The sequence below is a fragment of the Prunus persica genome, chromosome G4, assembly GCF_000346465.2.
Source record: "Prunus persica cultivar Lovell chromosome G4, Prunus_persica_NCBIv2, whole genome shotgun sequence".
NCBI classification, from domain to species: Eukaryota; Viridiplantae; Streptophyta; class Magnoliopsida; order Rosales; family Rosaceae; genus Prunus; species Prunus persica.
In genome coordinates, this window is record NC_034012.1 from 7,787,463 (window position 1) to 7,808,380 (window position 20,918).

Consider the following 20,918-nt stretch of genomic DNA (forward strand, 5'->3'; position numbering starts at 1 on the left):
CCACCTGCAGGGTGGGGCCCTTTTGCAGCCCTGGACCCACTGCATGATTCTATTGGTGTCCATCAATCTGCAGTACCCAGTAAACTCATGTGGCATCATGGCATGTCATTATTTATATATATATATTTTTTACCACTTGTAGTTCAACAGAATGTGATTTTTACAACCAGTTGAAATTAACCCTCATAATAAAGTAAGAAGGAAACTTCCCACATTCAATGAGACACATGCAAAGAAAGAAAGAAGTGTGAAAAACATTAACAATGGTGGATCTCCCTCTCTGCTCTGCTCAAACAGAGATTACATTTCCCAATGCATCATCTCTTTCTTTCTCTCTCCGTATTTTTTTCTTTCTTGTCATGGTGTTTGTTTGCCTGCCAGGCTTAAATGTCTCTCCATGTGCATTTCAATACATCCTTCCTCTCCTCCAACTTTAGGACAAGTCAATTTCACATTAAATTGTTAATGCATTCACAAATTCAATACAGAGATACTTGTCCCAATGGAAACTACCTCTCCACCAGTCACCCATAATAATGTGTAGGCCTCAACCATAACAAGGACTCTGCATTTGTCAGTTCACAAAACAAATTTTTTTTTAATTACATAAATATAAATAATAATAAAAAATGAAAAAGTTATTCTTTTCACCTGTTTTCAGATTTTGGAAGACTTAAAGAGTAAGGTTATATACAAAAAGCAAAGAAGAAATTATTATGATCATATGGTAAAAGCACCAATATTGCTTCAATGGTAAGAATTTTATATCTGGAAAGGAAGCTGCATGCATAGCACAGCATAGCATCTCTTGCTTTGCTACAAACTTTGTCCACTAAATTGCAAGTATACCTAAACCCTTGCCCTTGACAAGGCATATTTTACTGTTTGTATTAGAATTAAGTGGCCAAGTTTAAAATCAAGATGTTGCAAATCTCAACTAGCTAAGAGCAGTTATTCTTGCACTCGACATCATGTGTTTGAATCTCTCCTTTCTCGATAACACTCGTGTAAAAATGAAAAAATCCAAGATGTCACGTGCAACTTACCAAGAGAAAGAAAAAAAAAAACAGAAAAGAAAGTAAGGTGTCCTTAATAAGTGCTTTTATTAAAGCATAAAAGCACTTTCATGTTAAGTGTTTAAACCCACAAGTTATGAGTTATCCATCCACTTACAAATTTTGTTTCTATGGTGGAAAAAAAGGTTACAAAAGATTTTGTGGTTTCCTAGACTTCAGTAGATTCATGGGTTTTCAGAACATTCTTTCTTTCTTTGTCGTCCAGCAGAGACTTTACTATTAATCCACGGACTTCATAAAGGTAAAAGTGGGCTTATGGCCTATAACTGGCCCAAGTCCAAACGGTTAAGTCCAATTGGCTTGACCCCCCTTGTCAGGCATGGGCTCGTCAAAGTTTTATTTATTATTTATTATTTTAAATTTATTTTATTGTTACAAGTGATAATTAGTCTAAATTAATTTAACCGAAAGAGGGATTCGAACTCGGGTATACAATATGTATATTTTTGTATTCTTAATTAAATCTGCCAATTTAATTAAAGTAGAGATTAATTCTATCTTACCTCAAATGGATACACCTATACATGTCAAAAGTCACAAATAAAACATGTGGTTTAGAGCATTTTCACTGCACCAACCTAGCCCAGGCAAAACGTTCCTTAGGCCTCAAAATCCATTTCCAGGGCCCAATTCTTGCCAGGGTAAGAAATGCTCCTGCACAGCTTATGCAAATTTGGATATCAGGGATGGAGGAAGTGAGTGACCTGATTGATATATAAGAAATTTCAAAGAAAATGGGCAAGATATATATAATTATTAGAATGGTAGCATCAGAACTAGGTATGGAGCCATCTCAAATCTCAAAAGTTAGTGTTTAATGTAAATTTGAAAAGAAAACAAGAGAAAAAGAAACATCTTTGGACATGAAACACCCAATTGGGAGTTATGCACCTCTTAATGATCATGCACAAAAAATTATAGTCAAAACATAACAAACTCAAAGATTGTTACTTGTCAACGGATCTAGCCTAGTAGAAAAGGGCCTTGACTTGCAGACCAGAGGTCTCAGGTTCAAACTCCAATGGCACCTTTGTAGTGTGTGTGTGTGTGAGAAACCCCCCTCAACTTGTAGTTTAGACAATCGCTTGTATTCACAAAGGTTGTTACTCTATAAGTTTGGCTTTTGACACAATTAGCAAACTCTAGCTTCTCACTTTTTTGGCTTTCAAATATATTTCATGCTATACAACAGTCAGTGACTCAGTGCTAAACCTGTTAAATCCAATGTGAAGAAAGTGTGAATCATAGTAGGCACTATGGTGTCATCTCCTGGACTCCTCCTGAGTGTAGCTCTGTTTTTTTTATGTTGGGAAGAAGCAGCACCAGAAAGATGGTAAGTTGTTTTCTAGTCTTCTACCCCTCAGTTTTCGTATAGGACACAGATAGAGAGCAACTTGGGTTATTTGAAAATTTAACTACAATGGCCCCTTGTTTTATATATATACAAAGATATGACATGATGTTAAATTAGTGTTTTAGAGTTGGAAAAAATGAAATGTGTGTCAAATTATTGGACAGCACCTCCCCAGTTGGAGACGCTCTTATTCATACTTCCCTTGGGCATTTGTCTATTGAGGTCAAATGTGAGGTTCACAACTTGAGAAGAAAAAGAAAAACTGAAAGAGGAGAGCAAAGGGATGGGAAGACTCGAACAATAATGCCAAAGAGTATACAAATCAGAAAATTGCAGCTTCCTTTGAGTGAGGGAATTGGATGAGAAGACTTGTTCAAATTTGGTATATTTGATTATGGAAGAATGACCGAGTGAGTAGACCAGTTCTTGGATCATCCAAAATGACACTAGTTTCAAATAATGTTGTCTCCAAGATGACCACGAAATGAATTTTTAGATTTTTCTACTAGAGGAACGATCCATTCTTAACTAAATTTAAAGGCAGTCTACATTTGATTGAGGAGAATTTTCTCCATTTCACGCTGGAGAAAATTTAGTTTATTTGCATTCAATCATGCATCTAAAATTAGTTTCATATTGTTGACAATGTATCGATAACGTGTTGACAATGATAAGCGATATGAATTCTGCTCCAGTTGTGAAAGGGGATCCCTGATGAGAGTCAATGAATTTCTTTTAGCAGGCAATTCATCCCAAGAAAATGACAGGGTACCAAATCAATACATTCAAAGTGTAAAATATTGAGGAACTAGAAGATGATTGACTGCTTGCATTGCTAACTATACAATAGTGGTCAATAAATAGGAATTATATATATTATCACAGAGTCTTTGTGAAAGTGAGATCTAATCTCACAAACTATAGCAAGGGCCTAAGGAGAACCAACCAATGAGGTCTTCCAAATTCCACAAAAAAGCAGCTCAGTGCCATAGAAATTTTTAAGAAAGAGCTCATATATGAATGGCTGGAAAATTGAAAATCCAGGGAAGGCTTTTATATAATATGTGGTTGCATCTTTTGTGCTCCTCTTTGCTGCTCATCACAACAGCAATAATAGTTTCCACAGCAGAAGACACAAGCACATTTCAGTCCATTGCAGATGGTGAGACCGTAGTTTCGACAGGGGCAACCTTTGAGCTTGGATTCTTCAGCGCCGGTGCTTCAAAAAGCCGGTACGTGGCGATATGGTACAAGAAGATACCGGTTGCCACCATTGTATGGATTGCCAACAGAGACACACCCCTCACAGGTTCATCAGGTGTACTCAAGGTAAGCAGCCCTGGAATTCTTGTCCTTGTTGACCAAAAGAACACTACAGTTTGGTCTTCCAACACATCAAGTTCTGCACAGAATCCGGTGGGAAAACTTTTGGATTCGGGAAATCTTGTTGTGATAGATGGCAATGATCATAATGACACTGAGAAATACTTATGGCAGAGTTTTGATTACCCAGGTGATACATTACTACCGGGTATGAAGCTTGGTAGGAACAAAATCACAGGTTTCAATTGGCATCTTACACCATGGAAAAGCCCCCAGGATCCTTCTCCAGGAAATTATACATATCAGCTTGGACCTGATGGATACCATGAATTAATTGTGAGGGAGGGTTCTGTTATAAAGTATCGGACTGGACCATGGAATGGGATCCAATTTAGTGGGATGCATAATTTAAATTCAGACCATACAAACACATATGGTTTTGTGTTGGATGATGATGAAGAAGTATATTATGGTTATAAGCTTCTCAACAGTTCAATTCTTTCAAAGCTGGCTTTAACTCAAGATGGGCTTCTGCAAAGCTACACCTGGAGTGATGAAAACCAAGGTTGGGTCCTTTATCTAACAGCACAGGTTGATATCTGTGACAGCTATGGACTATGTGGTCCAAATGGTGCATGCAGTGTTGAAAACTCCCCAGTATGTGGCTGCTTGGAAGGATTTACACCGAACTTTCGACAAGACCGGGACTTGGTGGATTGGTCATATGGCTGTGTGAGAAAGACTCCACCGAGTTGCAGTGGAGACATCTTTAAGAAGTACTCTGGGATGAAATTGCCAAATACAGAACAATCCTGGTATAACTCAAGTATGAACCTCAAGGAATGTGAGATGATGTGCATGAACAGCTTCTGCTCCTGCACTGCTTTTGCGAATTTGGATGTCCGGGATGGAGGAAGGGGGTGCTTGCTGTGGTTCAGCGACCTGATTGATATAAGATATTCCACTGGAAATGGGCAAGATGTTTACATAAGAATGGCTGCGTCAGAACTAGGTACGGAATTATCTTGCTGTTTAAAACAAAGTTTGAAAGGAAAAGAAAAAAAAAACAAAGTAAAATGAAGAAAGAAATCTTCCAACAGTACATGTGCCTAAAGGCAGTGTAGAGTACAAAATAAAGCCAGAAAACTTTTGACACAATAAGAAAAATATTTCTTTGGAATTGTCTCAGAAACAATCCAGTACCTAAGTTCTTCTTTATTGATCTCTGACTCCTCGAGTTTCTGCTTTCAAATACTTCATTCCTAGATCAAGGAAGCAATACAGACACCAATGCTAAAACCTCTAAATCCAATGTGAAAAAAGTGAGAATCATAGTAACCAGTACTGTGTTGTCTACTGTACTGCTGATCCTGGGGCTAACATTGCTATTATATGTGTGGAAGAAGCAGCACCAAAAATATGGTAAGCTATTTAATTTTTTACTATTCTGCCCCTCCATCTTCTATGTAGGCTCAGTTCTATAGGGAATTTTTGCTGTTGCCCCTTTATTTTATAAGCTAGGTAGTTCAGTTTCAGTTTCAGTTCCAGGTTACATTATTTACTTCACTGAATACTTCACAGGAAAACCGAGGTCCAGCCAAAAGGAAGATATGGAATTACCATTATTTGACTTGGCTGCTGTTGTTCGTGCAACCAATAGCTTTTCAAACGACAGTAAACTTGGAGAAGGTGGTTTTGGATCAGTCTTCAAGGTAAAGTCATATGTAGTCCTCTCTACAGTGAGCTGGACAGTTTCCACACGTTTCGGCCAGGATCATGGATACAAGTAGTATATTGAACGTTTGCAAACTACAGAGTATGAATTTTGGTCATGATATGTGGCTGATGGATTTCAGGGTACACTGAAAGATGGACAAGAAATAGCTGCGAAAAGGCTCTCAAAACATTCTACACAAGGACTCAATGAGTTGAAGAATGAGGTTACACATATTGCCAAACTTCAGCACAGGAATCTAGTGAAGCTTTTAGGATGCTGCATTCAAGAAGATGAAATGATGCTGATCTACGAGTTCATGCCTAACAAAAGCTTAGACTTCTTTATTTTTGGTTTGACCACTCAAAAACCTTCTTCTTTAGTTCACTTCTTTGTTGGTTTGCAAGGTGTAGGGTGGGACTTTAACTATCTCTTTCTTGCAACATGCATTTTTATGCCCCTCTGCGTGCAGTGTGCACATAAGGAATTTGTTAGCTTGATGTACTTTGTTGGAATATTCCCTAACAATTTAAGCTTTTAGAGTAAAACAGTTGTATGACTGTTGACACATCCTTTTTGCTTCTTTTTTGAGAGTTTTTTCCTTTTCAATTAGGATTTAGCTCAGAGAATAAAAACATGTCTTGTTGTGTGTTTGAGTATGATCAAAACTTGATTATGTTAGCATGATGGACATTTGAACATTGGTGAACTACGCTATTTTGCAGATCAAAGAAAAAGCATGATGCTAGATTGGCCCAAGCGCTTTGACATTATTAATGGAATTGCTCGGGGGCTCCTCTATCTTCATCAGGATTCTAGACTGAGAGTAATTCATAGAGATCTGAAAGCCAGTAACGTTTTATTAGACAGTGGATTTAACCCAAAAATCTCAGACTTTGGCCTGGCAAGGAGTTTTGCAGAAAATGAAACAAATGCAAAAACCAAGAAAGTGGTTGGAACATAGTAAGTATATATCACAAAAGAACTAATACGTACATATGGTATACTTATTTTGCTTATTAAATTAGTTCTTGATTGACTGGTTTGTAGTGGTTATATGTCCCCAGAATATGCAATTGATGGGTTCTACTCGACAAAATCTGACGTCTATAGCTTTGGTGTGTTGGTGCTAGAGATAGTGAGTGGGAAGAGAAACAGAGGATTCACTCATCCAGGCCACAGCCTCAACCTTCTTGGACATGTTAGTGTCAACTGTCATGCCCAAAAAAATTTACTCACTGCTTGTTTCTGTTTCTTCTTTTAATCAATCACAACTGTTTTGAACTTTTGACTAATTCTTTTAGGCATGGATGCTATGCACAGAAGGCAGGTCCATTGAAGTGCTTGATACATCAGTAGGGGACTCCAGTGATCCACATGAAGTTTTGAGATCAATTCATGTAGGTCTTTTATGTGTGCAGCGTAACCCGGCAGATAGACCGAGCATGCCAGCTGCAGTTGTAATGTTGAGTGGTGAGGGGTCATTGCCTCAACCTCAAAAACCTGGTTTTTATAGTGAAAGGGATCTCAATGAACTCGAAGTCGATCCTTCATCTAAAGCATTTTCAGCTAATGAAATCACTTTTACACTAATGGAGGCTCGATAAACGATATGTCATGTTGGTTTGTTAATCTGGTGCTTTTGAAGTCAGTTTGAAAAGTTAAATATACTTAAGAGATTCCCAACCCATGCGTTAGCAAATGCACCCTCTAATTTTTTAATTTTTTTTTTCTTTGGAGTTGGAGTTCACACTACAGAAACACAGATGCTGATACAAGAACTAATATAAAAGCTTAAATGAATTAGATTTTTCACTTGAGGTGGTGTTATAATTTTATTTATTTATTTTTTCTGTTCTTTGGTGGGTTGGTTTTGTGTTCCTATGCAAGAGGAGGAGGAGACAAACCATTCATTTTTTTTTCTCTCAGCAAACAAGAGGGCATGAGCAAATGTCAAAATCTATAACAGAAATGCAATATCCAAAGAATGAAAAGCAGTCCAACCAAGAAGAACCATCAATGGATGAATACTGAATGCATAAAGATTTATCAAGTCCCAAGAAGAACCAAACCAGAAATAAAAAGTCAGAATTTGAGATTGGGGCCTAAAAACCGAACCTTGTTGTTGGCAAGACCATAGAAACTCCATGATAGGACAGCTCCACCATGTCGTCAATGCGAAGAGAGAAGAGAATAAGGCGGAGTTCGGGAGGGAGGGATTGTCCTCGTTGGCGTTGGTATGGTGAGGTGAACTTGTCGTATATTTAACGAGTATAGCCGCTCGGCTATACTCCTTAGTGATCTACCTCACTGCCAGATTTGAGTAAATTGGAAAAAAGAAATCAAGTTGGAAAGCATTTTCCATCAATTTTTAGATGTAAAAAGTGTTTTGGAAGACAGTGGTAGGAGGAGGACTTCGATCCACCAGGTCCCGCCGCCGATTGCTGAGATGGCATTTGACGACTCTTCTTGTGTCAGTTCAAAATCCAAAATTTCCACCTCACCAAGTTTTCGTTATCATCATCACATCATCAAATCAAATGTTCCTTGTAAATTGTAATTAAAAAAGAACACCACTGTTCTCACATAACCTCTCTTCTCTTCTCTTCTCTTCTCTTCTCTTTCCCTCTGTAAAACCCTAATCTTCCTTGCATTAAAATTTCTGGGTAGGCTTCTTCAACATTTTCTTTGAATAAGGTCAGTCTCCTCTCTCTCTCTCTCTCTCTCTCTCTCTCTGTGTATTCTTGGGCTTGTTTTGATAATTAGGAATTTGTCATGTTCTTAAACCATTTGGTTACATTACATGAAATAAAGGAAACAAATTTGTCCAGTTTTGTCACTTTTTGAAATGAATTGCTTCATGGGTACTATAATTGAAGCTAAAAATTGTTGGCAACTGGTTAAAAGTTTGAGGGAAAATAAGTTTCGAAACAAAAGCAACATTTCAACGGTTGGATAAATCTCAATGGACAGGCTCATCGTTGCACCAGGTTTTTTATATAAAGATTTTCACTTTTTCTGTATCAAGCCAGACTACCTATAGGGAATTATGGTTAAAAGAAATATGGGTGCAAGCTTGTTCTGGTGTCTCCGGTCTATGCTCTAGCATATAGTCTTCAGTTTTGTAGCTCTTTACCTTTTCTTTTTCTTTATTTTTCGAATCAGACAGTCCTTTACCTTTTACCTTTCACCACACAGTTACGTTTGTGTTAAGTTTAGATGACATTGTGGCATATATTGGTTAGCACCTTCAATTTTCTGACTGTTATGGAGCTTATTATGTCATCCTGTCATATATAAATGTAGATGCTTTGATATTCAAAACTTAATGAAAACAATTTTATTTCTTTAAATAACTTTTATGTGTTCTGATCTTTCTAGTTAAGTATGACTCACATATGTCAATGATGTCCCTGCGGCATGCGACGTACCGGAGGATGAGAAGCAAGACTGTTTTTAAGGACTTTAGGAGAGCCTTTTTTCTATGTAAAATGATGTATCTATTCATATGTATATGCTTCATGTGCATTTTTTACAATATGTAGATGGTTCAGTTCTTGTGGTTTCAACTTAAGGGTCAAGGGATTTCTGAATACTCATTAAGGAAAAAAAACAGAAGAAGAAAAAGATCTTGCTTGATGAATAATGATGTTTTTTTTTTTTCATTTTATTAATTTATGAGTTATTTCAGTGGTAACCTATGCTGTTGATTGCTACATACCTCTCTTCAAAATCAGGTAGCAAGTATACCAGAAGGGTTTCATGGCAGGTAATGTCCTGCCATCTCTGGGTCGTGTGAAGCTAACTGATCTCGCTCCTGCTGAAGGTCTTCCATCAGATTCATACAAACTATCTGTTTCAACTTTGTCGCAGTCACTAGCTCAATATTCTGCTGCCATCATTCAATTTCCAGTAAGTGATGGGGCTCTTTTGAGATCTGGTTTAGATTCGGCTCGCCTCTACTTCCACCAAAAAGCATCATACCCAGCTGCAGATATGGTTAATACCAATGACCCTCGTGACTGGTGCAAGACTTCCGGTTATTATGCAGATCCTCAATTGTGGCTAGAAACCTATGATTACAGACCTGGACTCACTCCCTTAGAGCCCAACAACACAATGGAATTTCCTCCAGCAGGTTTACCAGATATATTTTCACTGCTTGGAAAGGCAGCTCGGGATATATTGGATGCTATCAGCTTCTATTTGAACTTGCGGAGCTCACCATTTACTAAAGTACTTGATAATGTTCCCTTAAGAAATGGGGAAATATCTTCTTCAGTACTGTCTGTCTGCTGTCATACAAGACCATCATTTCAGGGAGCACAACACCATAATTTTACGACTCAAGAGGATGGCCAGTTGGTTATGTTTTCTGACCATGAGCATCAAGTTGACAAAAGCTTGATATCTCTTGTCAAGTCAGACAAGGCAGGTCTGCACATAAAGGACTTTCAGGGTCGTTGGGTTCTTGTGGATGAAGATCTTGGTCCCCAAGAAGCTATTGTTTACCCTGGCCTTGCACTCTATCAGGCAACTGCTGGATATGTCAACCCTGCACTGCAAAGAACAGAGACTACTAATATGCAGAGCAACTTGTTTGGCCGATGTTCTTTGGCTTTTAAACTCATGCCTAAATCCATGACCAGTCTCAGTTGTTCAGAGATGAGAGATGCTGGTCATGGAGTTGAAGCTCAGTTCCAGCTGCCAGTTCCGGTCGATGACTTTATGCAGAGATCTCACCCAACCGATCAACTTTTCAACAGACAGAGTTTTCAAAGTTTCAATTTCCATGCAACCCAAGAAGGTATGCTGCATTTAATCTTTTTACCATTGGCTGCTTGTTTATATACCATAGATTAATTTCGTGAATGCTACTTTTAATATTTTTCATAACTACTTTGGTTGTCTGTTCGTCATTGTTCCGGCTTGTCATATACGCGTCAAAGATTTTTTTTTTTTTCTTTCTTTTAGACAGGACTGGTTTTTCACTGAATCAGGTGGACACACCAAAAATAAGTTTAATCAGTGAATATGGCTTCTAATATTTCTTAGAAGGGTGTTGTATAATTGATATTCTGTTATCTAAATGCTATTTGATTTTAAGTGAAAGGAAAGAAAAAGGGAAATATAATTATAGACCTTAGCTTTTGGGTCTACTTAATAGTTTTTTTGCATTCCTGTTGTCAGAAACAAGGATCTTCAATCTAGTTCTATCTTCTAGAAATTCTCTCCATCTCATGAATCCTGTTGATGTTGGATTACGTGTGTTCTCTGTGTGAGTAGCTCTTAGTGAGAAGCTTTTAACAGCAGGTCCTTGGATCGATGAAATGCTGGTACAGGATCTATGAAGCCTTTGTTAAGGAGGAGGAAGAATGATTCAAGATCAAAACCTCTGCCACCTTCCAAGAGATTAAGGCTTGAGGCCCAGAGAGTTCTGAAGGAAAGGGTTCAGGACATTGCAGACAAGAAGGGAATCAAGCTGAGGTTCTGCAACCTGAAGGAGTGTGAGAATCATATTCTCACACTTGATAGCCCATGTGCCAATATAAGAATGGAGATTGGGTGGCCACATGGAGTGCCATTTGTTCATCCCCATGATCTACCCAATAAGGCAAAGATTGGTTTCCTTGAAGCATATGAACCTGGTTGGACAGCTACTCATGAAATGGAGTTAAGTCTAACTGAACCAGGACAGGCCAGTCAACACTCGGTTAATTGTAATTGTAAGTGCCATTCAATAATACGACACAGAATTGAACAGTTAGTTTTGTGTTGTATGTCTTTCCCTAATTTAGGTCATTTGGGTTGCACCTTTGTCCTTTCCCTATTTCCACTGATGGTTACTATGTGAACTAATATTCATCATCTTCTTCTGCAGGAACTTTTCGGCTTGCCTTTCCTGGCCGACCTTTAGTACCTGTAATCTCCAATACATGGCCACCAGAAGCATGTGGTCCTCCTTCACATGTGATTCTCATGGGATGACAATCGTTACTCATACTCCAGTTTTCTGTTTTGTAAATAGGCATTCTTGAGAAAAGTTTATGTTCCTTCATTTCAATAGTTGACAAGGTGAACAAGATGGATGTGGAACCTTCATCTGCTCTTATATCAATTGTGCTGCACTCTAAAAAGGCAATGGAATCAGTGAAGAGCTGAGGATCATATGGATAGGAGTGGAGGGGGATTTTGGAATTTTATTTGCACCTCCCATATCATGTTGGTTTTGATGCTGTAATACTACAGTGTTTATTCGAATTTCGAATGCTTTCCACAGAGGCAGGAACTGTGAGTTATAGATCAATAAAGAGAGAGAAACAGAATCTTGCTGTAAATTTATCATGTACTCTTTTTTGTTGTTGTTGTGTACATACAGCTTCCCTGATCCGCTGGTCAGTTTAATGGCAGATTACAATAGAAATATGGAAATAGTATTAAATATGTTGGAGATCAATAAACTCTTTTGCAGAATTTTCATACCAAAGTAAGTTTTCATTGGTTCATATACAGATGCATGTGGCATGCGTCTTAAGGATATCATTTTTCTTGATATCCAAATTTAACAGGAAAACTACAGGGTGATTAACACACAGGGTTAGATGAAAATGCTACTTATATATCACCGTAAATAAATATGTAAAATGATGACACTGACTAGCAGTGTTTCAAGATTCTTAACATGGTCAATTACATATACAAGCCTCGGGCCTTTCCGAAGCCCTGAGGAAACAGAAGCACTCCTTAGAACCATAACTAGAATGTAAAGTCGCATTGATGCTTGCACAATTATACCGTGCCTATTGCTCCTCTCATAATTGGCATCCAAAGTAACATCAGGCTGGCCCAGAAACACTGTTCAGTACCATTCTGTCACTCTGCAAATGAGACAGTAGAACAAGAGTCCAAAACTGGCAGAGGTTCAAAGAGCCGCTCTAGCCATCCAATGCACCCATTAGCACTCAGTTTGATTTGTCGGGCAAATTAAAGGCCTTTCTCAGCCTCGAAATGGTGGCTGGTTTTCAAAAGGCAATTCAACGGGCGTAGCATTAGCATAGAATTCTTCCAAGTTGTAGAAAGCTCGTTGTGGCGGAAGAAATATATGAATAACAACATCACCTGGAATTAAGACACGCGTCAAGAATTTCGTGTAAGATCAAGAATTCTTAAAGAACTTTTCAGCATGCAGGTTTAAAAATTTCTAGAAAGACACACCAACCGCATATTGCCAGATCCCTATTTGTGCTAGAGAGAGAGAGAGAGAGAGAGAGAGAGAGAGAGAGAGAGAGAGAGTTAAATTCCTGATATTGACAACATTATAATTCTCAAGGACCCCAGCGTCACAAGGTTGGTTTGCTTCGATATGACAACCAAGTGATACGAGTCCTAAAGATTAAAAAGCCTTATACGTGGAACATAGTACACAGGTATCATCCCAGTTGACCATAATTAAGTGAACATCTAGTTTGCAAAGTCAAGTTGTCAATGTCGTCCAATTGCAGCTAGAAATTTGAAGGAAATTTTTCACAAAACTAACCTGAAATTTACTTAAAGAAAAGAAAATAAAGGAATCATACATACCGAAGTCCAACAGGGTCCATGAGTTGGCTTTTGAGTCCCCAGATGGAACTCTTCCATACTTTGTCTCTGCCAGATCTCTTATCCTGGACCTAAATTGCGGCATAAAAAGTCTATCAAATATTGCTTCCAAGTCTGTCTCATAATTTAGCATGCAAATCGAACATAAACAATCATAAACTTAAATGTGAAGCGCATACCCAATTGCGTCAATTTGCGGACGGGAAAATGCTGTGGCAATAATAAAAAATCGAGTCCAATACACAAGAGGCTTCACAAATAGGACCTTTATATCTCCTGCTTTTACATCATTTGCAACACTGGCCACTTCTACAGCAACTAAAGAGATTGCAGGAGATTATTAATAAGTTGCATACAGTAAGCATATCAAGCACTTTGAAAGTTTGGTTTCATACGGCCAAAGAGTAATACATGAAAACTGGAAAGAATATTTTATCAACACCTATGCAACATTATGGTCAAAATTGAGAGGAAAACAAAAACAAAATAAAATCTACATCTGTCACACTGCAAAGAGTCTTTGCTCAAATTGACTGTGATATGAACTTACATGATAAGCTTTCAGCATCGTCATCAAGCTCTGTGCTAGGAGACATCCTGTCGTTGCTTTGATATACCACTTTTCCATATCTATCCAATAAGTCGTCAAACATATCGTCGGTATCTTCACTTACATTCTGCAATGTCATTGATTAGCAATAAGCTGTCAAGGTTCAGATTTACAACTTTTTTTTTTCTTTTCCTTTAGGTAAATTTGGCATGGACCAACTCGTAGCGGAACGCTAAAACTGGCCAAAATTGGAAGAGAGATAATCATACCCTTTGACTCCCTCAACAAGCAAATAAGAAGTCAAGGTCTCACGCACAACAAGGAACATAAAGGAGATATTTTCTCAGCCAGGTTTTCACCAAGAAGCTTTTGATATACTAAGTCTAAAAGGAGAAAACGGAGCAATCTATATTAAGGAATTTCAGTGAGACCACAACTGAAATTCATAAGTGTTTGTATGACAGATTCAATACAATTAAAGATATCGAAGACAGAATGGAAAATCATTGTGGCTTTTACTTGAGTAGAGCATCTACAAGGTAAGCTTCAAATATTCATTCTAATACAACGCCAAACCAAAACTTGTTTCATAACTTTGTTCTTTTTGGAACTAAACAGCTACACAATTCGAAACCAAAACCAGCTCACATGAATTTGACAACAGAAAAACGAAATAACGTACCGAAGCGAAACTATCTTCAGCTTCTTTCCCACGAGCCAAACGCAATGTTCGCAATTCCCTTGACTTCAAAGTTAGGTTCTTGCTTCTGGGTTCTTGCCAAAAACACTTGCAGTGGAACCATTTATGAGAAAAAGGCTTGGTGGAACTTTGACAGAGCTTCGGTTCAAGTCGACCCAGTTTCTGGAGGGCATCGAATCGGAAGCCGGGGCCACCTCCGGCGAAAGACAGCGTAATGAGCACCGCCATTGTAGCTCTATTGGTACGATTGCACAGAATTTTGAAGACGAGAGAAAATATACTCGCTAGATAGATAGCAGCAGCAGGTATCTAGTGGTATCAAAGCATATCTGGGTTTGGGAACTTTGGGCTTTGGGTTGGGTTTTACGCAACTCCACCACTCTACACTCTCCTCCTGATCAGCCCAATTTATCCTTTCGTTTTTCCTTTATTTTGGTTTAAAGAAAATCGGGTTTTCTTCTTTATATTTTTTTGTTAAAGAACAAGAAAAGAAAAATAATTTTAGGTCAAAATGTAGTAACTACATTCCTAATAAACTTCCCTTTTTTCTTTCTATTGTTTCTAAAATGTAGTGCATCATCATGTACGAGATATTAAAAGATAAATGTTAAATACGTGCAATCACTTGCAAAGCTTATATATCGTAAATCTGGGAGATTTGTGTTCACGACAGTTTTAAATGCTCAGTAGCTAAAATCACGACCTGTCCAATCAGTGTTTTGACAGTCATGAAGGATCCATAATAACATAGGTTCATGGCCATGTTCTTTTTCTTCAAAAAGTTAAGCCAGATTCTATATTTCAAAAGCAAAATACGTTTGATTTCAATGGGAAAGCAATCAGGTTTGTCATTCACCATCCATCGCACAAATTCCCTTTTTCTCCATAATGTAATGAATGTTGTGTGCTCTTATGAGAAATGCTATACAACGAAACGAGTTTTCACTTGTAGCTTCAAGGTTAACTTACATCTTTCGGGAACTGAAGGCTAAAACTAATGCAGCAAATAACTTTAATGTTTTTATTTTTTGGAGTCACCATAAAATATTGGACAGTTTGACCAACGATGGGAAAAACAGCGGACAATCACTCTCCTTCCACTAAATCAGATTGCCTCAATTTTATCGGGACAGAAAATTTGGAGAATTCAACCATGCAATTCATGACACCACCTTGCTTTAAAAAAAAAATAAATTCATATCATACACATCTGTTTATACAATAGATTTTTACCAACGTTCAATCAAGCAACATACTTCGTTCCCACATTATGTGGATAGAGTCATGGAAATAAACAAGTTAAGCAACTAAAAGATTAGCCCAAAATAGCACAACTGGACCCTGTTGGCTCATAATCAACGCAAAAAGAAATATGAACTCTGAGAATATCAGTTACTCTAAGCGAATCTTGATACTACATATCCATCGCTACTGAGTGCAAGAGGGAGGGGGAAGAGCTACTGCTTTTTTCTCGTAAAAGACCTACAACAAGCACCCTCCCATTAGAACAAGCTAACACCAATCATCAACAATCCACCTAGCCCGCAGAAATCATGTGCTATCTTTTTTAAGCTACTGCATAAGAACAGGTATTAAATCTAAATAACGTAGCCCAACTGTGTTTTCAATACGATTAGATGTGGATTTTTATCAATGAAACCAAAATAAGATTTATAAAAGAATAAAGATAAAGATTTATGGGGAGAGAGAGAGAGCACTTACCTATGGCTTACGAGGAGGTGAACTGCTGCTGCTGCTCTTGCTACTGCTTCTTCTCCTCAAAGACCTGCATAAAACACCCTCCACCATAAGAACAAGAAGCTAAAGCCAAGTACCAGATCTTTTAAAAACCAAACAACCCACCAGTCCCACAGAAACACGAGAATTTTTTTAAGTTAAAAAACAAGGACTAAGCACAAATTTCGTAGATAAACATGTATCCAATGAAGCTATAGAAAAATGCTCAGACGTAAACAGATTACGAATAAGACATTTATAGGTATTCATGACAAATAATATACAATAAAGATGAAAGGACATAGGCAAATACAAGCAAATTCATATGATGGTGAGATCCTAAAATAGATTCGAACGAACATGGAGTGAAACTCATTCAGATCAAAACTTTAAAAAGAAATTGATAAAAAACATTACCTTCTTGGACTACGAGATATCTTTCGGGGTACCTGCAAATTGCAAGAATTAACCCGTGTACGGTATCCCAGAAGCTAAGCTCTCTATCTAAACAAACTAACAAACATTCGTCCAAAAAAAAAAAAAAAACTAACTAACAAACACAAACCTTCCGTGGACTAGGTGATCCAGAGTATGATGACGACCTCCCACGTCTAGTAGCTGGTCCTCGACCTCTGGTCAAAGACAAGCAACAAAAAAATGCAGGCCCATTAGACTCCAGAGTAATAACAAACTCATGACAGGAAATTAATGAGGGAAAGTCAGTAATTTAAAAAACTAAACAAGATATAAAACATATTCTATTCCTTCAAAATAACATGACAGACTAAGAACTTTTAAAGGTATTTTGGCAATATAAATGAAAAACATTAACTCATCTAAAAAGGGGCAAAAAATAGTACATAATAGATAATTATCAAAACATATATAGTAAACAATACACATCGAGATACCAGGAGTTTAAAGTAATCCATATGACTAAATAACAGACCAGATTTACTTTATGCATTCATTATTCATTCAACATAATAAAGTTCTGTATTCGACACACCTAATGAGCACATGCACACTCATCATATGTTTCATACCCTACCCAATCGCCCAGCAAGATAGATTACAACTACCAACGACCTAAAATAAGTTAAAGAAATGGTCGACAACATCAACTGAATGTCTCAACCACAAACCACTGCCCTCCTCAAGAAAGATACATCAACACATCATGTCAAACACTAGTTGCATCAAAATATGAATAAATATTATAAATATCTGAACTCAATGAATTTAATATCTTCAACAAATAGAGAACATGAAAATGGTAAAGAACAATCACGAAATGAAATTATAAAAAAGGAAAAAAAATAAACAATGATCCAGTTCAAACAAAAAGCTAGACTTCATAAGACTTGGATATTTTAATGTTACCTCCGCGGCGAGATTGACCTTGATCGTGATCGAGCAAGCCTACGATTAGGAGACCGGCTACGCCTACGATTGATTGGAGACCTTCTGGGAGGACTACGAACCCGTCTAGGAGGTGAACTGAAGAATTAAATATTTTTATAAGATTAAACCTAAAGTGTAGACTCAAAATAACCCAACAAAGTTATTTCCAGAAAGAAAATAAAAACCAGCCTAACAAACTCGTATTTATAAGCACATTTGATATAGTGACATCAATCTTTGTTGCAATTCATGACGAGCCACCTAGATTAGTATTAAAAAGTGGTGCATGGCTGTGCATGTAAATTCCATGCTGAAAGCATTGGTTTTTAGGAGCTGTCCTACTTATCAAAAAAACCTAAAGGGGTCATCTATGTTACTCATTTGGTTCTTTTCATTTATCAAAATTATTTGAGCTTCGACAATCTTCGCTTCCCATTGCTTTTGATAAATACATTCCAGAACTTTATCTGCAAGGTGATAACATCCAAAACTGTTGGAAGAAATACTTTTGTTACGATGGCATCGATATGCATTCACTAACATTGTCCACTGGAAGAACCAGTAAAATATGACCAGAAGTAGTATGTCTTTTTTAATTCCACAGAAATTCATGGTCTGTGAAAAGCGATAGCTTCAATTTTGAAGCCCCTAATTTGTGAAGAGTTTGAAGTGCCAAAGAAAAAAGATAAAAAATTACCGGCGCCTTGGAGGAAAAGGAGAGCGTCTACGAATGGGACTGCCACGTATCCTTCTTGGAGAAGTCATATCCAGAAGATAATTAGTCAAACACTATTCACAAAAACTCAACAACTTAACATGCAAAGATGCAAAATTTAGTCAATGCACATACCTAACAGGGGAACGTCGCCTTGGTGGCGGAGATCCAGAACGACCTCTAGATGGAGATGCAAGCCTCCTCCTTGGAGAAGTATCACCACGACGAGCAGGAGAGCCAGCACGACGACGTGGTGGAGAATCTGGCAGTCGTCTTGGAGATCCACCTCTGCGAGCTACAGGGGATCTCCTTCGTGGTGAGAGAGGTGGCCTCCGACGAGGAGAAGCTGATATCATTAAGTCATAATTATCATTCACATCGTAGACAAAAACATATGCAACGTCACAAAAAGTATCAAATGTAAAGATTATACCTTCCCTTGGTCGCTTCGGTCCATCCTTGTCAGCATTGACACCATCAGTTTTCACAGCATCTCTCTTTGGAGCAGCGGAAACAGGCTTAGGTGGCGGTGACCCCTTCTGACGCTGAGGTAATGTAAACCTTGCTCGGATTACATTACCATCAATTTGAGCCTGAAACAAGGTATTTAAACACATCATATTCAATGTATGGTCAGATTAGAGAAACTATTTATACTCCCACACTTCGAGAAAACTTACGCCATCCATATATAACTGTGCTTTTTCAGCATCTGCTCTCGTCTTGAACTCAACATATCCAAATCCTTTTGGAAGATTAACCTGCAGGAAAAAAAAAAAAAAAAAAACCAGCTTTACACAATTGTACCAAAACAAGATACGTCAAAATCAAGAATTAAATCTGGCATGGACTTACAGCACGATCCATTGCCAGTTCCACTTTGACAACATCACCAAAGTTACCTACAAAAAATATATAATTGGATGAGATACACTGCCTACAACCCAGTTCATCTGAACATTTAAAAACAAAAATATGAGCTAATGATGTAACAACTTTTCATACATAGGTATTCAAATCTGAGCTTAGGATCAGTGCTGCAGAGTACAAGATACTTGTAAGACAAATGGCACCTAATTTTGAAGTCATAGTAGCTACTTTTTACAGTTGCTTGAAATAGGTCCTTTGGAAATTTTGCACAAAGATAACAAAAACTTTTTTCCGGAAAGAATAAGACTTCAAAAGATATAACAATTCAAATTGTCCTGGAGGCTGATCTGAGAATCTTATAAGGTAGAGAAACACTTATAAATATTTTAAAATTTTCATTCCCTCTGGCTAGTTTTTTAAATTGTCGCAATGTGGCAAACGTTATAGACTATGATGTCCAAAAAAATTGTAAATGGAAATTGCTTAGAATCGACTCCAGAATTACGTGTATTAAACCAACATAATTCTCATGATGCAAAAATAATTCAAATATTAAAAGAAACAAAAGAAAACATACAAAATATTTCTCGTAAATGGCCTTCATGCACATTCCTTGTAAGCTGGTCAATGTGAAGAATAAGTGACTCGCGAATTGGAGAAGCTTTCCTGAAATGTAACGTGTTAGCAAATATGAGACGTGCATTCACATACAATGAAATTTATGAGGGTTGTGAATGGAAACATAGTGGATGTACTCCAGACAAATGTATGATCTGAATATAATGAAGTCCAGCCCGAACTCAATACCAACAAGACCCCGGGTATCAAGTTGAAAATAAAGTTTCTAAGAGAAAACTCATTTCCAAAGTAGTAAAAACTACAACCCGCAAATATTTAAAGGAAAAACTGAAACAATGCTAAAACTATATACCTTTGGGGTGGAGATGCCTTTTTAGCTTGTGGTGGTGGAGAACGACCTCGTCTAGCAACTTCAGGACTGAAAAATAAATCAGTTTACTTAGCATCAGAAAATAAAATATCTTAATGCGAACCTCAATATACGAAATTCCGCAATTAAACTAAAACACGACAAAAAGACTAAAAAAGAAAAAACAAGGGTGCATGGTTAAAAATATAAATTACATGTTAGGCTGCTCTAACCTCTCCAATTAATCAACTCATAATTGCAGTTTGTGTTCAAGTCTCAATATTTTTTATTTCAACCAGAATTAATTCCTGCCAACTTAAAAAATATACCCATACATTGTGACGAAATGTCCACGCTCATATAAATTGTTAAATTTCCTTCATAAATTTTCTCCGCACTTTCTAGGCAACCAAACAGCAGATACAAAACCCTAGAGTGTCAAATTAACGAGCAAAATAAAAAAATTCGAACCTTTTTTTGGAGGGAGGGCTTCGGCTACGAGAGCTGCCACTCCGGGACGGAGAGGAGGAAGAGAAGGACCTGGAGCGAGATCGAGAGCGAGAATGCGAGCTGGAGCGCGAGTCAGTGCCTGAGAAGGAGCGCGAACGCGAGCGGGAGCGTGACGATGAGTCAGAACCGGAGCCTGAAAGTGGCGAGCGACGGGCTCGGCTTGGCTTCGCCATGGCTGACAGAGACGAAACCCTAGATAAATCCCTGGTAGAGTGGTGAGTGGCCAAGAGAGAGAGAGAGTGGTTTTATGTTATGTTTGTGAGAGGCCTCTATTAACAAGGGTTTTCAACTTTCACGAGGTCAGGGTGGCAAATTTTGTCAAGTATTGTTTCGCGCTGGTAGTTCTTTTTTTATATATTTTTTATTACCTTGACCTTTTTGGGGAAATAAAATTGCCAGATGGAGTTACTAATACTATAACGAGATGATTTTATACTT

General features: G+C 37.7%; 4 protein-coding genes across 10 annotated transcripts; 2 read left to right on the forward strand and 2 right to left on the reverse strand.

The window, feature by feature from the left end:
• On the forward strand, positions 3,202-7,284 carry LOC18778301 (G-type lectin S-receptor-like serine/threonine-protein kinase At4g27290). Of its 3 annotated transcripts, none has more exons than XM_020561834.1 (7): positions 3,203-4,765; positions 5,020-5,175; positions 5,335-5,465; positions 5,610-5,820; positions 6,193-6,430; positions 6,518-6,668; positions 6,791-6,916. In XM_020561834.1, the coding sequence occupies exons 1-7, from the start codon at positions 3,451-3,453 to the stop codon at positions 6,824-6,826; spliced, it is 2,238 nt and encodes a 745-aa protein (XP_020417423.1). In that variant the 5' UTR covers positions 3,203-3,450; the 3' UTR covers positions 6,827-6,916. The 3 variants fall into 3 exon arrangements, with proteins under 3 accessions (XP_020417424.1, XP_020417423.1, XP_020417422.1); XM_020561833.1 differs by having other exon boundaries at positions 3,204-4,765; positions 6,772-7,284; XM_020561835.1 differs by lacking the exon at positions 6,791-6,916 and having other exon boundaries at positions 3,202-4,765; positions 6,535-6,639.
• Positions 7,830-11,911, forward strand: LOC18781370. Of its 2 annotated transcripts, none has more exons than XM_007214356.2 (4): positions 7,830-8,164; positions 9,205-10,274; positions 10,810-11,193; positions 11,349-11,911. In XM_007214356.2, coding segments are annotated over exons 2-4 (1,431 nt in total). In that variant the 5' UTR covers positions 7,830-8,164; positions 9,205-9,229; the 3' UTR covers positions 11,351-11,911. The 2 variants fall into 2 exon arrangements, with proteins under 2 accessions (XP_007214418.1, XP_020417425.1); XM_020561836.1 differs by having other exon boundaries at positions 7,877-8,164; positions 9,159-10,274; positions 11,349-11,868.
• Positions 12,066-14,683, reverse strand: LOC18781148 (protein Iojap, chloroplastic). The gene is made up of 5 exons (XM_007211873.2): positions 14,299-14,683; positions 13,617-13,743; positions 13,246-13,384; positions 13,049-13,137; positions 12,066-12,586 (listed from the first exon to the last, which is right to left on the reverse strand). Exons 1-5 carry the CDS (start codon positions 14,542-14,544, stop codon positions 12,465-12,467), a joined length of 723 nt encoding a protein of 240 aa, XP_007211935.1. The 5' UTR covers positions 14,545-14,683; the 3' UTR covers positions 12,066-12,464.
• Positions 15,456-20,805, reverse strand: LOC18778714 (serine/arginine-rich splicing factor SR45). Of its 4 annotated transcripts, none has more exons than XM_020561838.1 (13): positions 20,442-20,805; positions 19,974-20,039; positions 19,620-19,708; positions 19,028-19,074; positions 18,853-18,933; positions 18,606-18,765; positions 18,308-18,518; positions 18,155-18,208; positions 17,437-17,553; positions 16,619-16,685; positions 16,471-16,502; positions 16,039-16,102; positions 15,456-15,888 (listed from the first exon to the last, which is right to left on the reverse strand). In XM_020561838.1, the coding sequence occupies exons 1-12, from the start codon at positions 20,651-20,653 to the stop codon at positions 16,039-16,041; spliced, it is 1,200 nt and encodes a 399-aa protein (XP_020417427.1). In that variant the 5' UTR covers positions 20,654-20,805; the 3' UTR covers positions 15,456-15,888. The 4 variants fall into 4 exon arrangements, with proteins under 4 accessions (XP_020417427.1, XP_020417426.1, XP_007212306.1 ...); XM_020561837.1 differs by having other exon boundaries at positions 15,456-15,891; XM_007212244.2 differs by having other exon boundaries at positions 15,456-15,798; positions 20,442-20,804.

Excerpts from the sequence above, each read along its gene's own strand:
- LOC18778714 (XM_020561838.1), bottom strand. The coding sequence starts at position 20,653 with ATGGCGAAGCCAAGCCGAGCCCGTCGCTCGCCACTTTCAGGCTCCGGT. Across the intron at positions 18,519-18,605 it reads ACCGAAGCGACCAAGGGAAG|CTTCTCCTCGTCGGAGGCCA; the intron begins GTATAATCTTTA and ends TAATGATATCAG. Across the intron at positions 16,503-16,618 it reads GATCACCTAGTCCACGGAAG|GTACCCCGAAAGATATCTCG; the intron begins GTTTGTGTTTGT and ends TGCAATTTGCAG.
- LOC18781148 (XM_007211873.2), bottom strand. The coding sequence starts at position 14,544 with ATGGCGGTGCTCATTACGCTGTCTTTCGCCGGAGGTGGCCCCGGCTTC. Across the intron at positions 13,744-14,298 it reads CTGAAGATAGTTTCGCTTCG|AATGTAAGTGAAGATACCGA; the intron begins GTACGTTATTTC and ends ATGACATTGCAG. Across the intron at positions 12,587-13,048 it reads ATGGACCCTGTTGGACTTCG|GTGATGTTGTTATTCATATA; the intron begins GTATGTATGATT and ends TCTTAATTCCAG.
- LOC18781370 (XM_007214356.2), top strand. The coding sequence starts at position 9,230 with ATGGCAGGTAATGTCCTGCCATCTCTGGGTCGTGTGAAGCTAACTGAT. Across the intron at positions 10,275-10,809 it reads TTTCCATGCAACCCAAGAAG|GATCTATGAAGCCTTTGTTA; the intron begins GTATGCTGCATT and ends ATGCTGGTACAG.
- LOC18778301 (XM_020561833.1), top strand. The coding sequence starts at position 3,451 with ATGGCTGGAAAATTGAAAATCCAGGGAAGGCTTTTATATAATATGTGG. Across the intron at positions 5,821-6,192 it reads CTTAGACTTCTTTATTTTTG|ATCAAAGAAAAAGCATGATG; the intron begins GTTTGACCACTC and ends GCTATTTTGCAG. Across the intron at positions 6,431-6,517 it reads AAGAAAGTGGTTGGAACATA|TGGTTATATGTCCCCAGAAT; the intron begins GTAAGTATATAT and ends ACTGGTTTGTAG.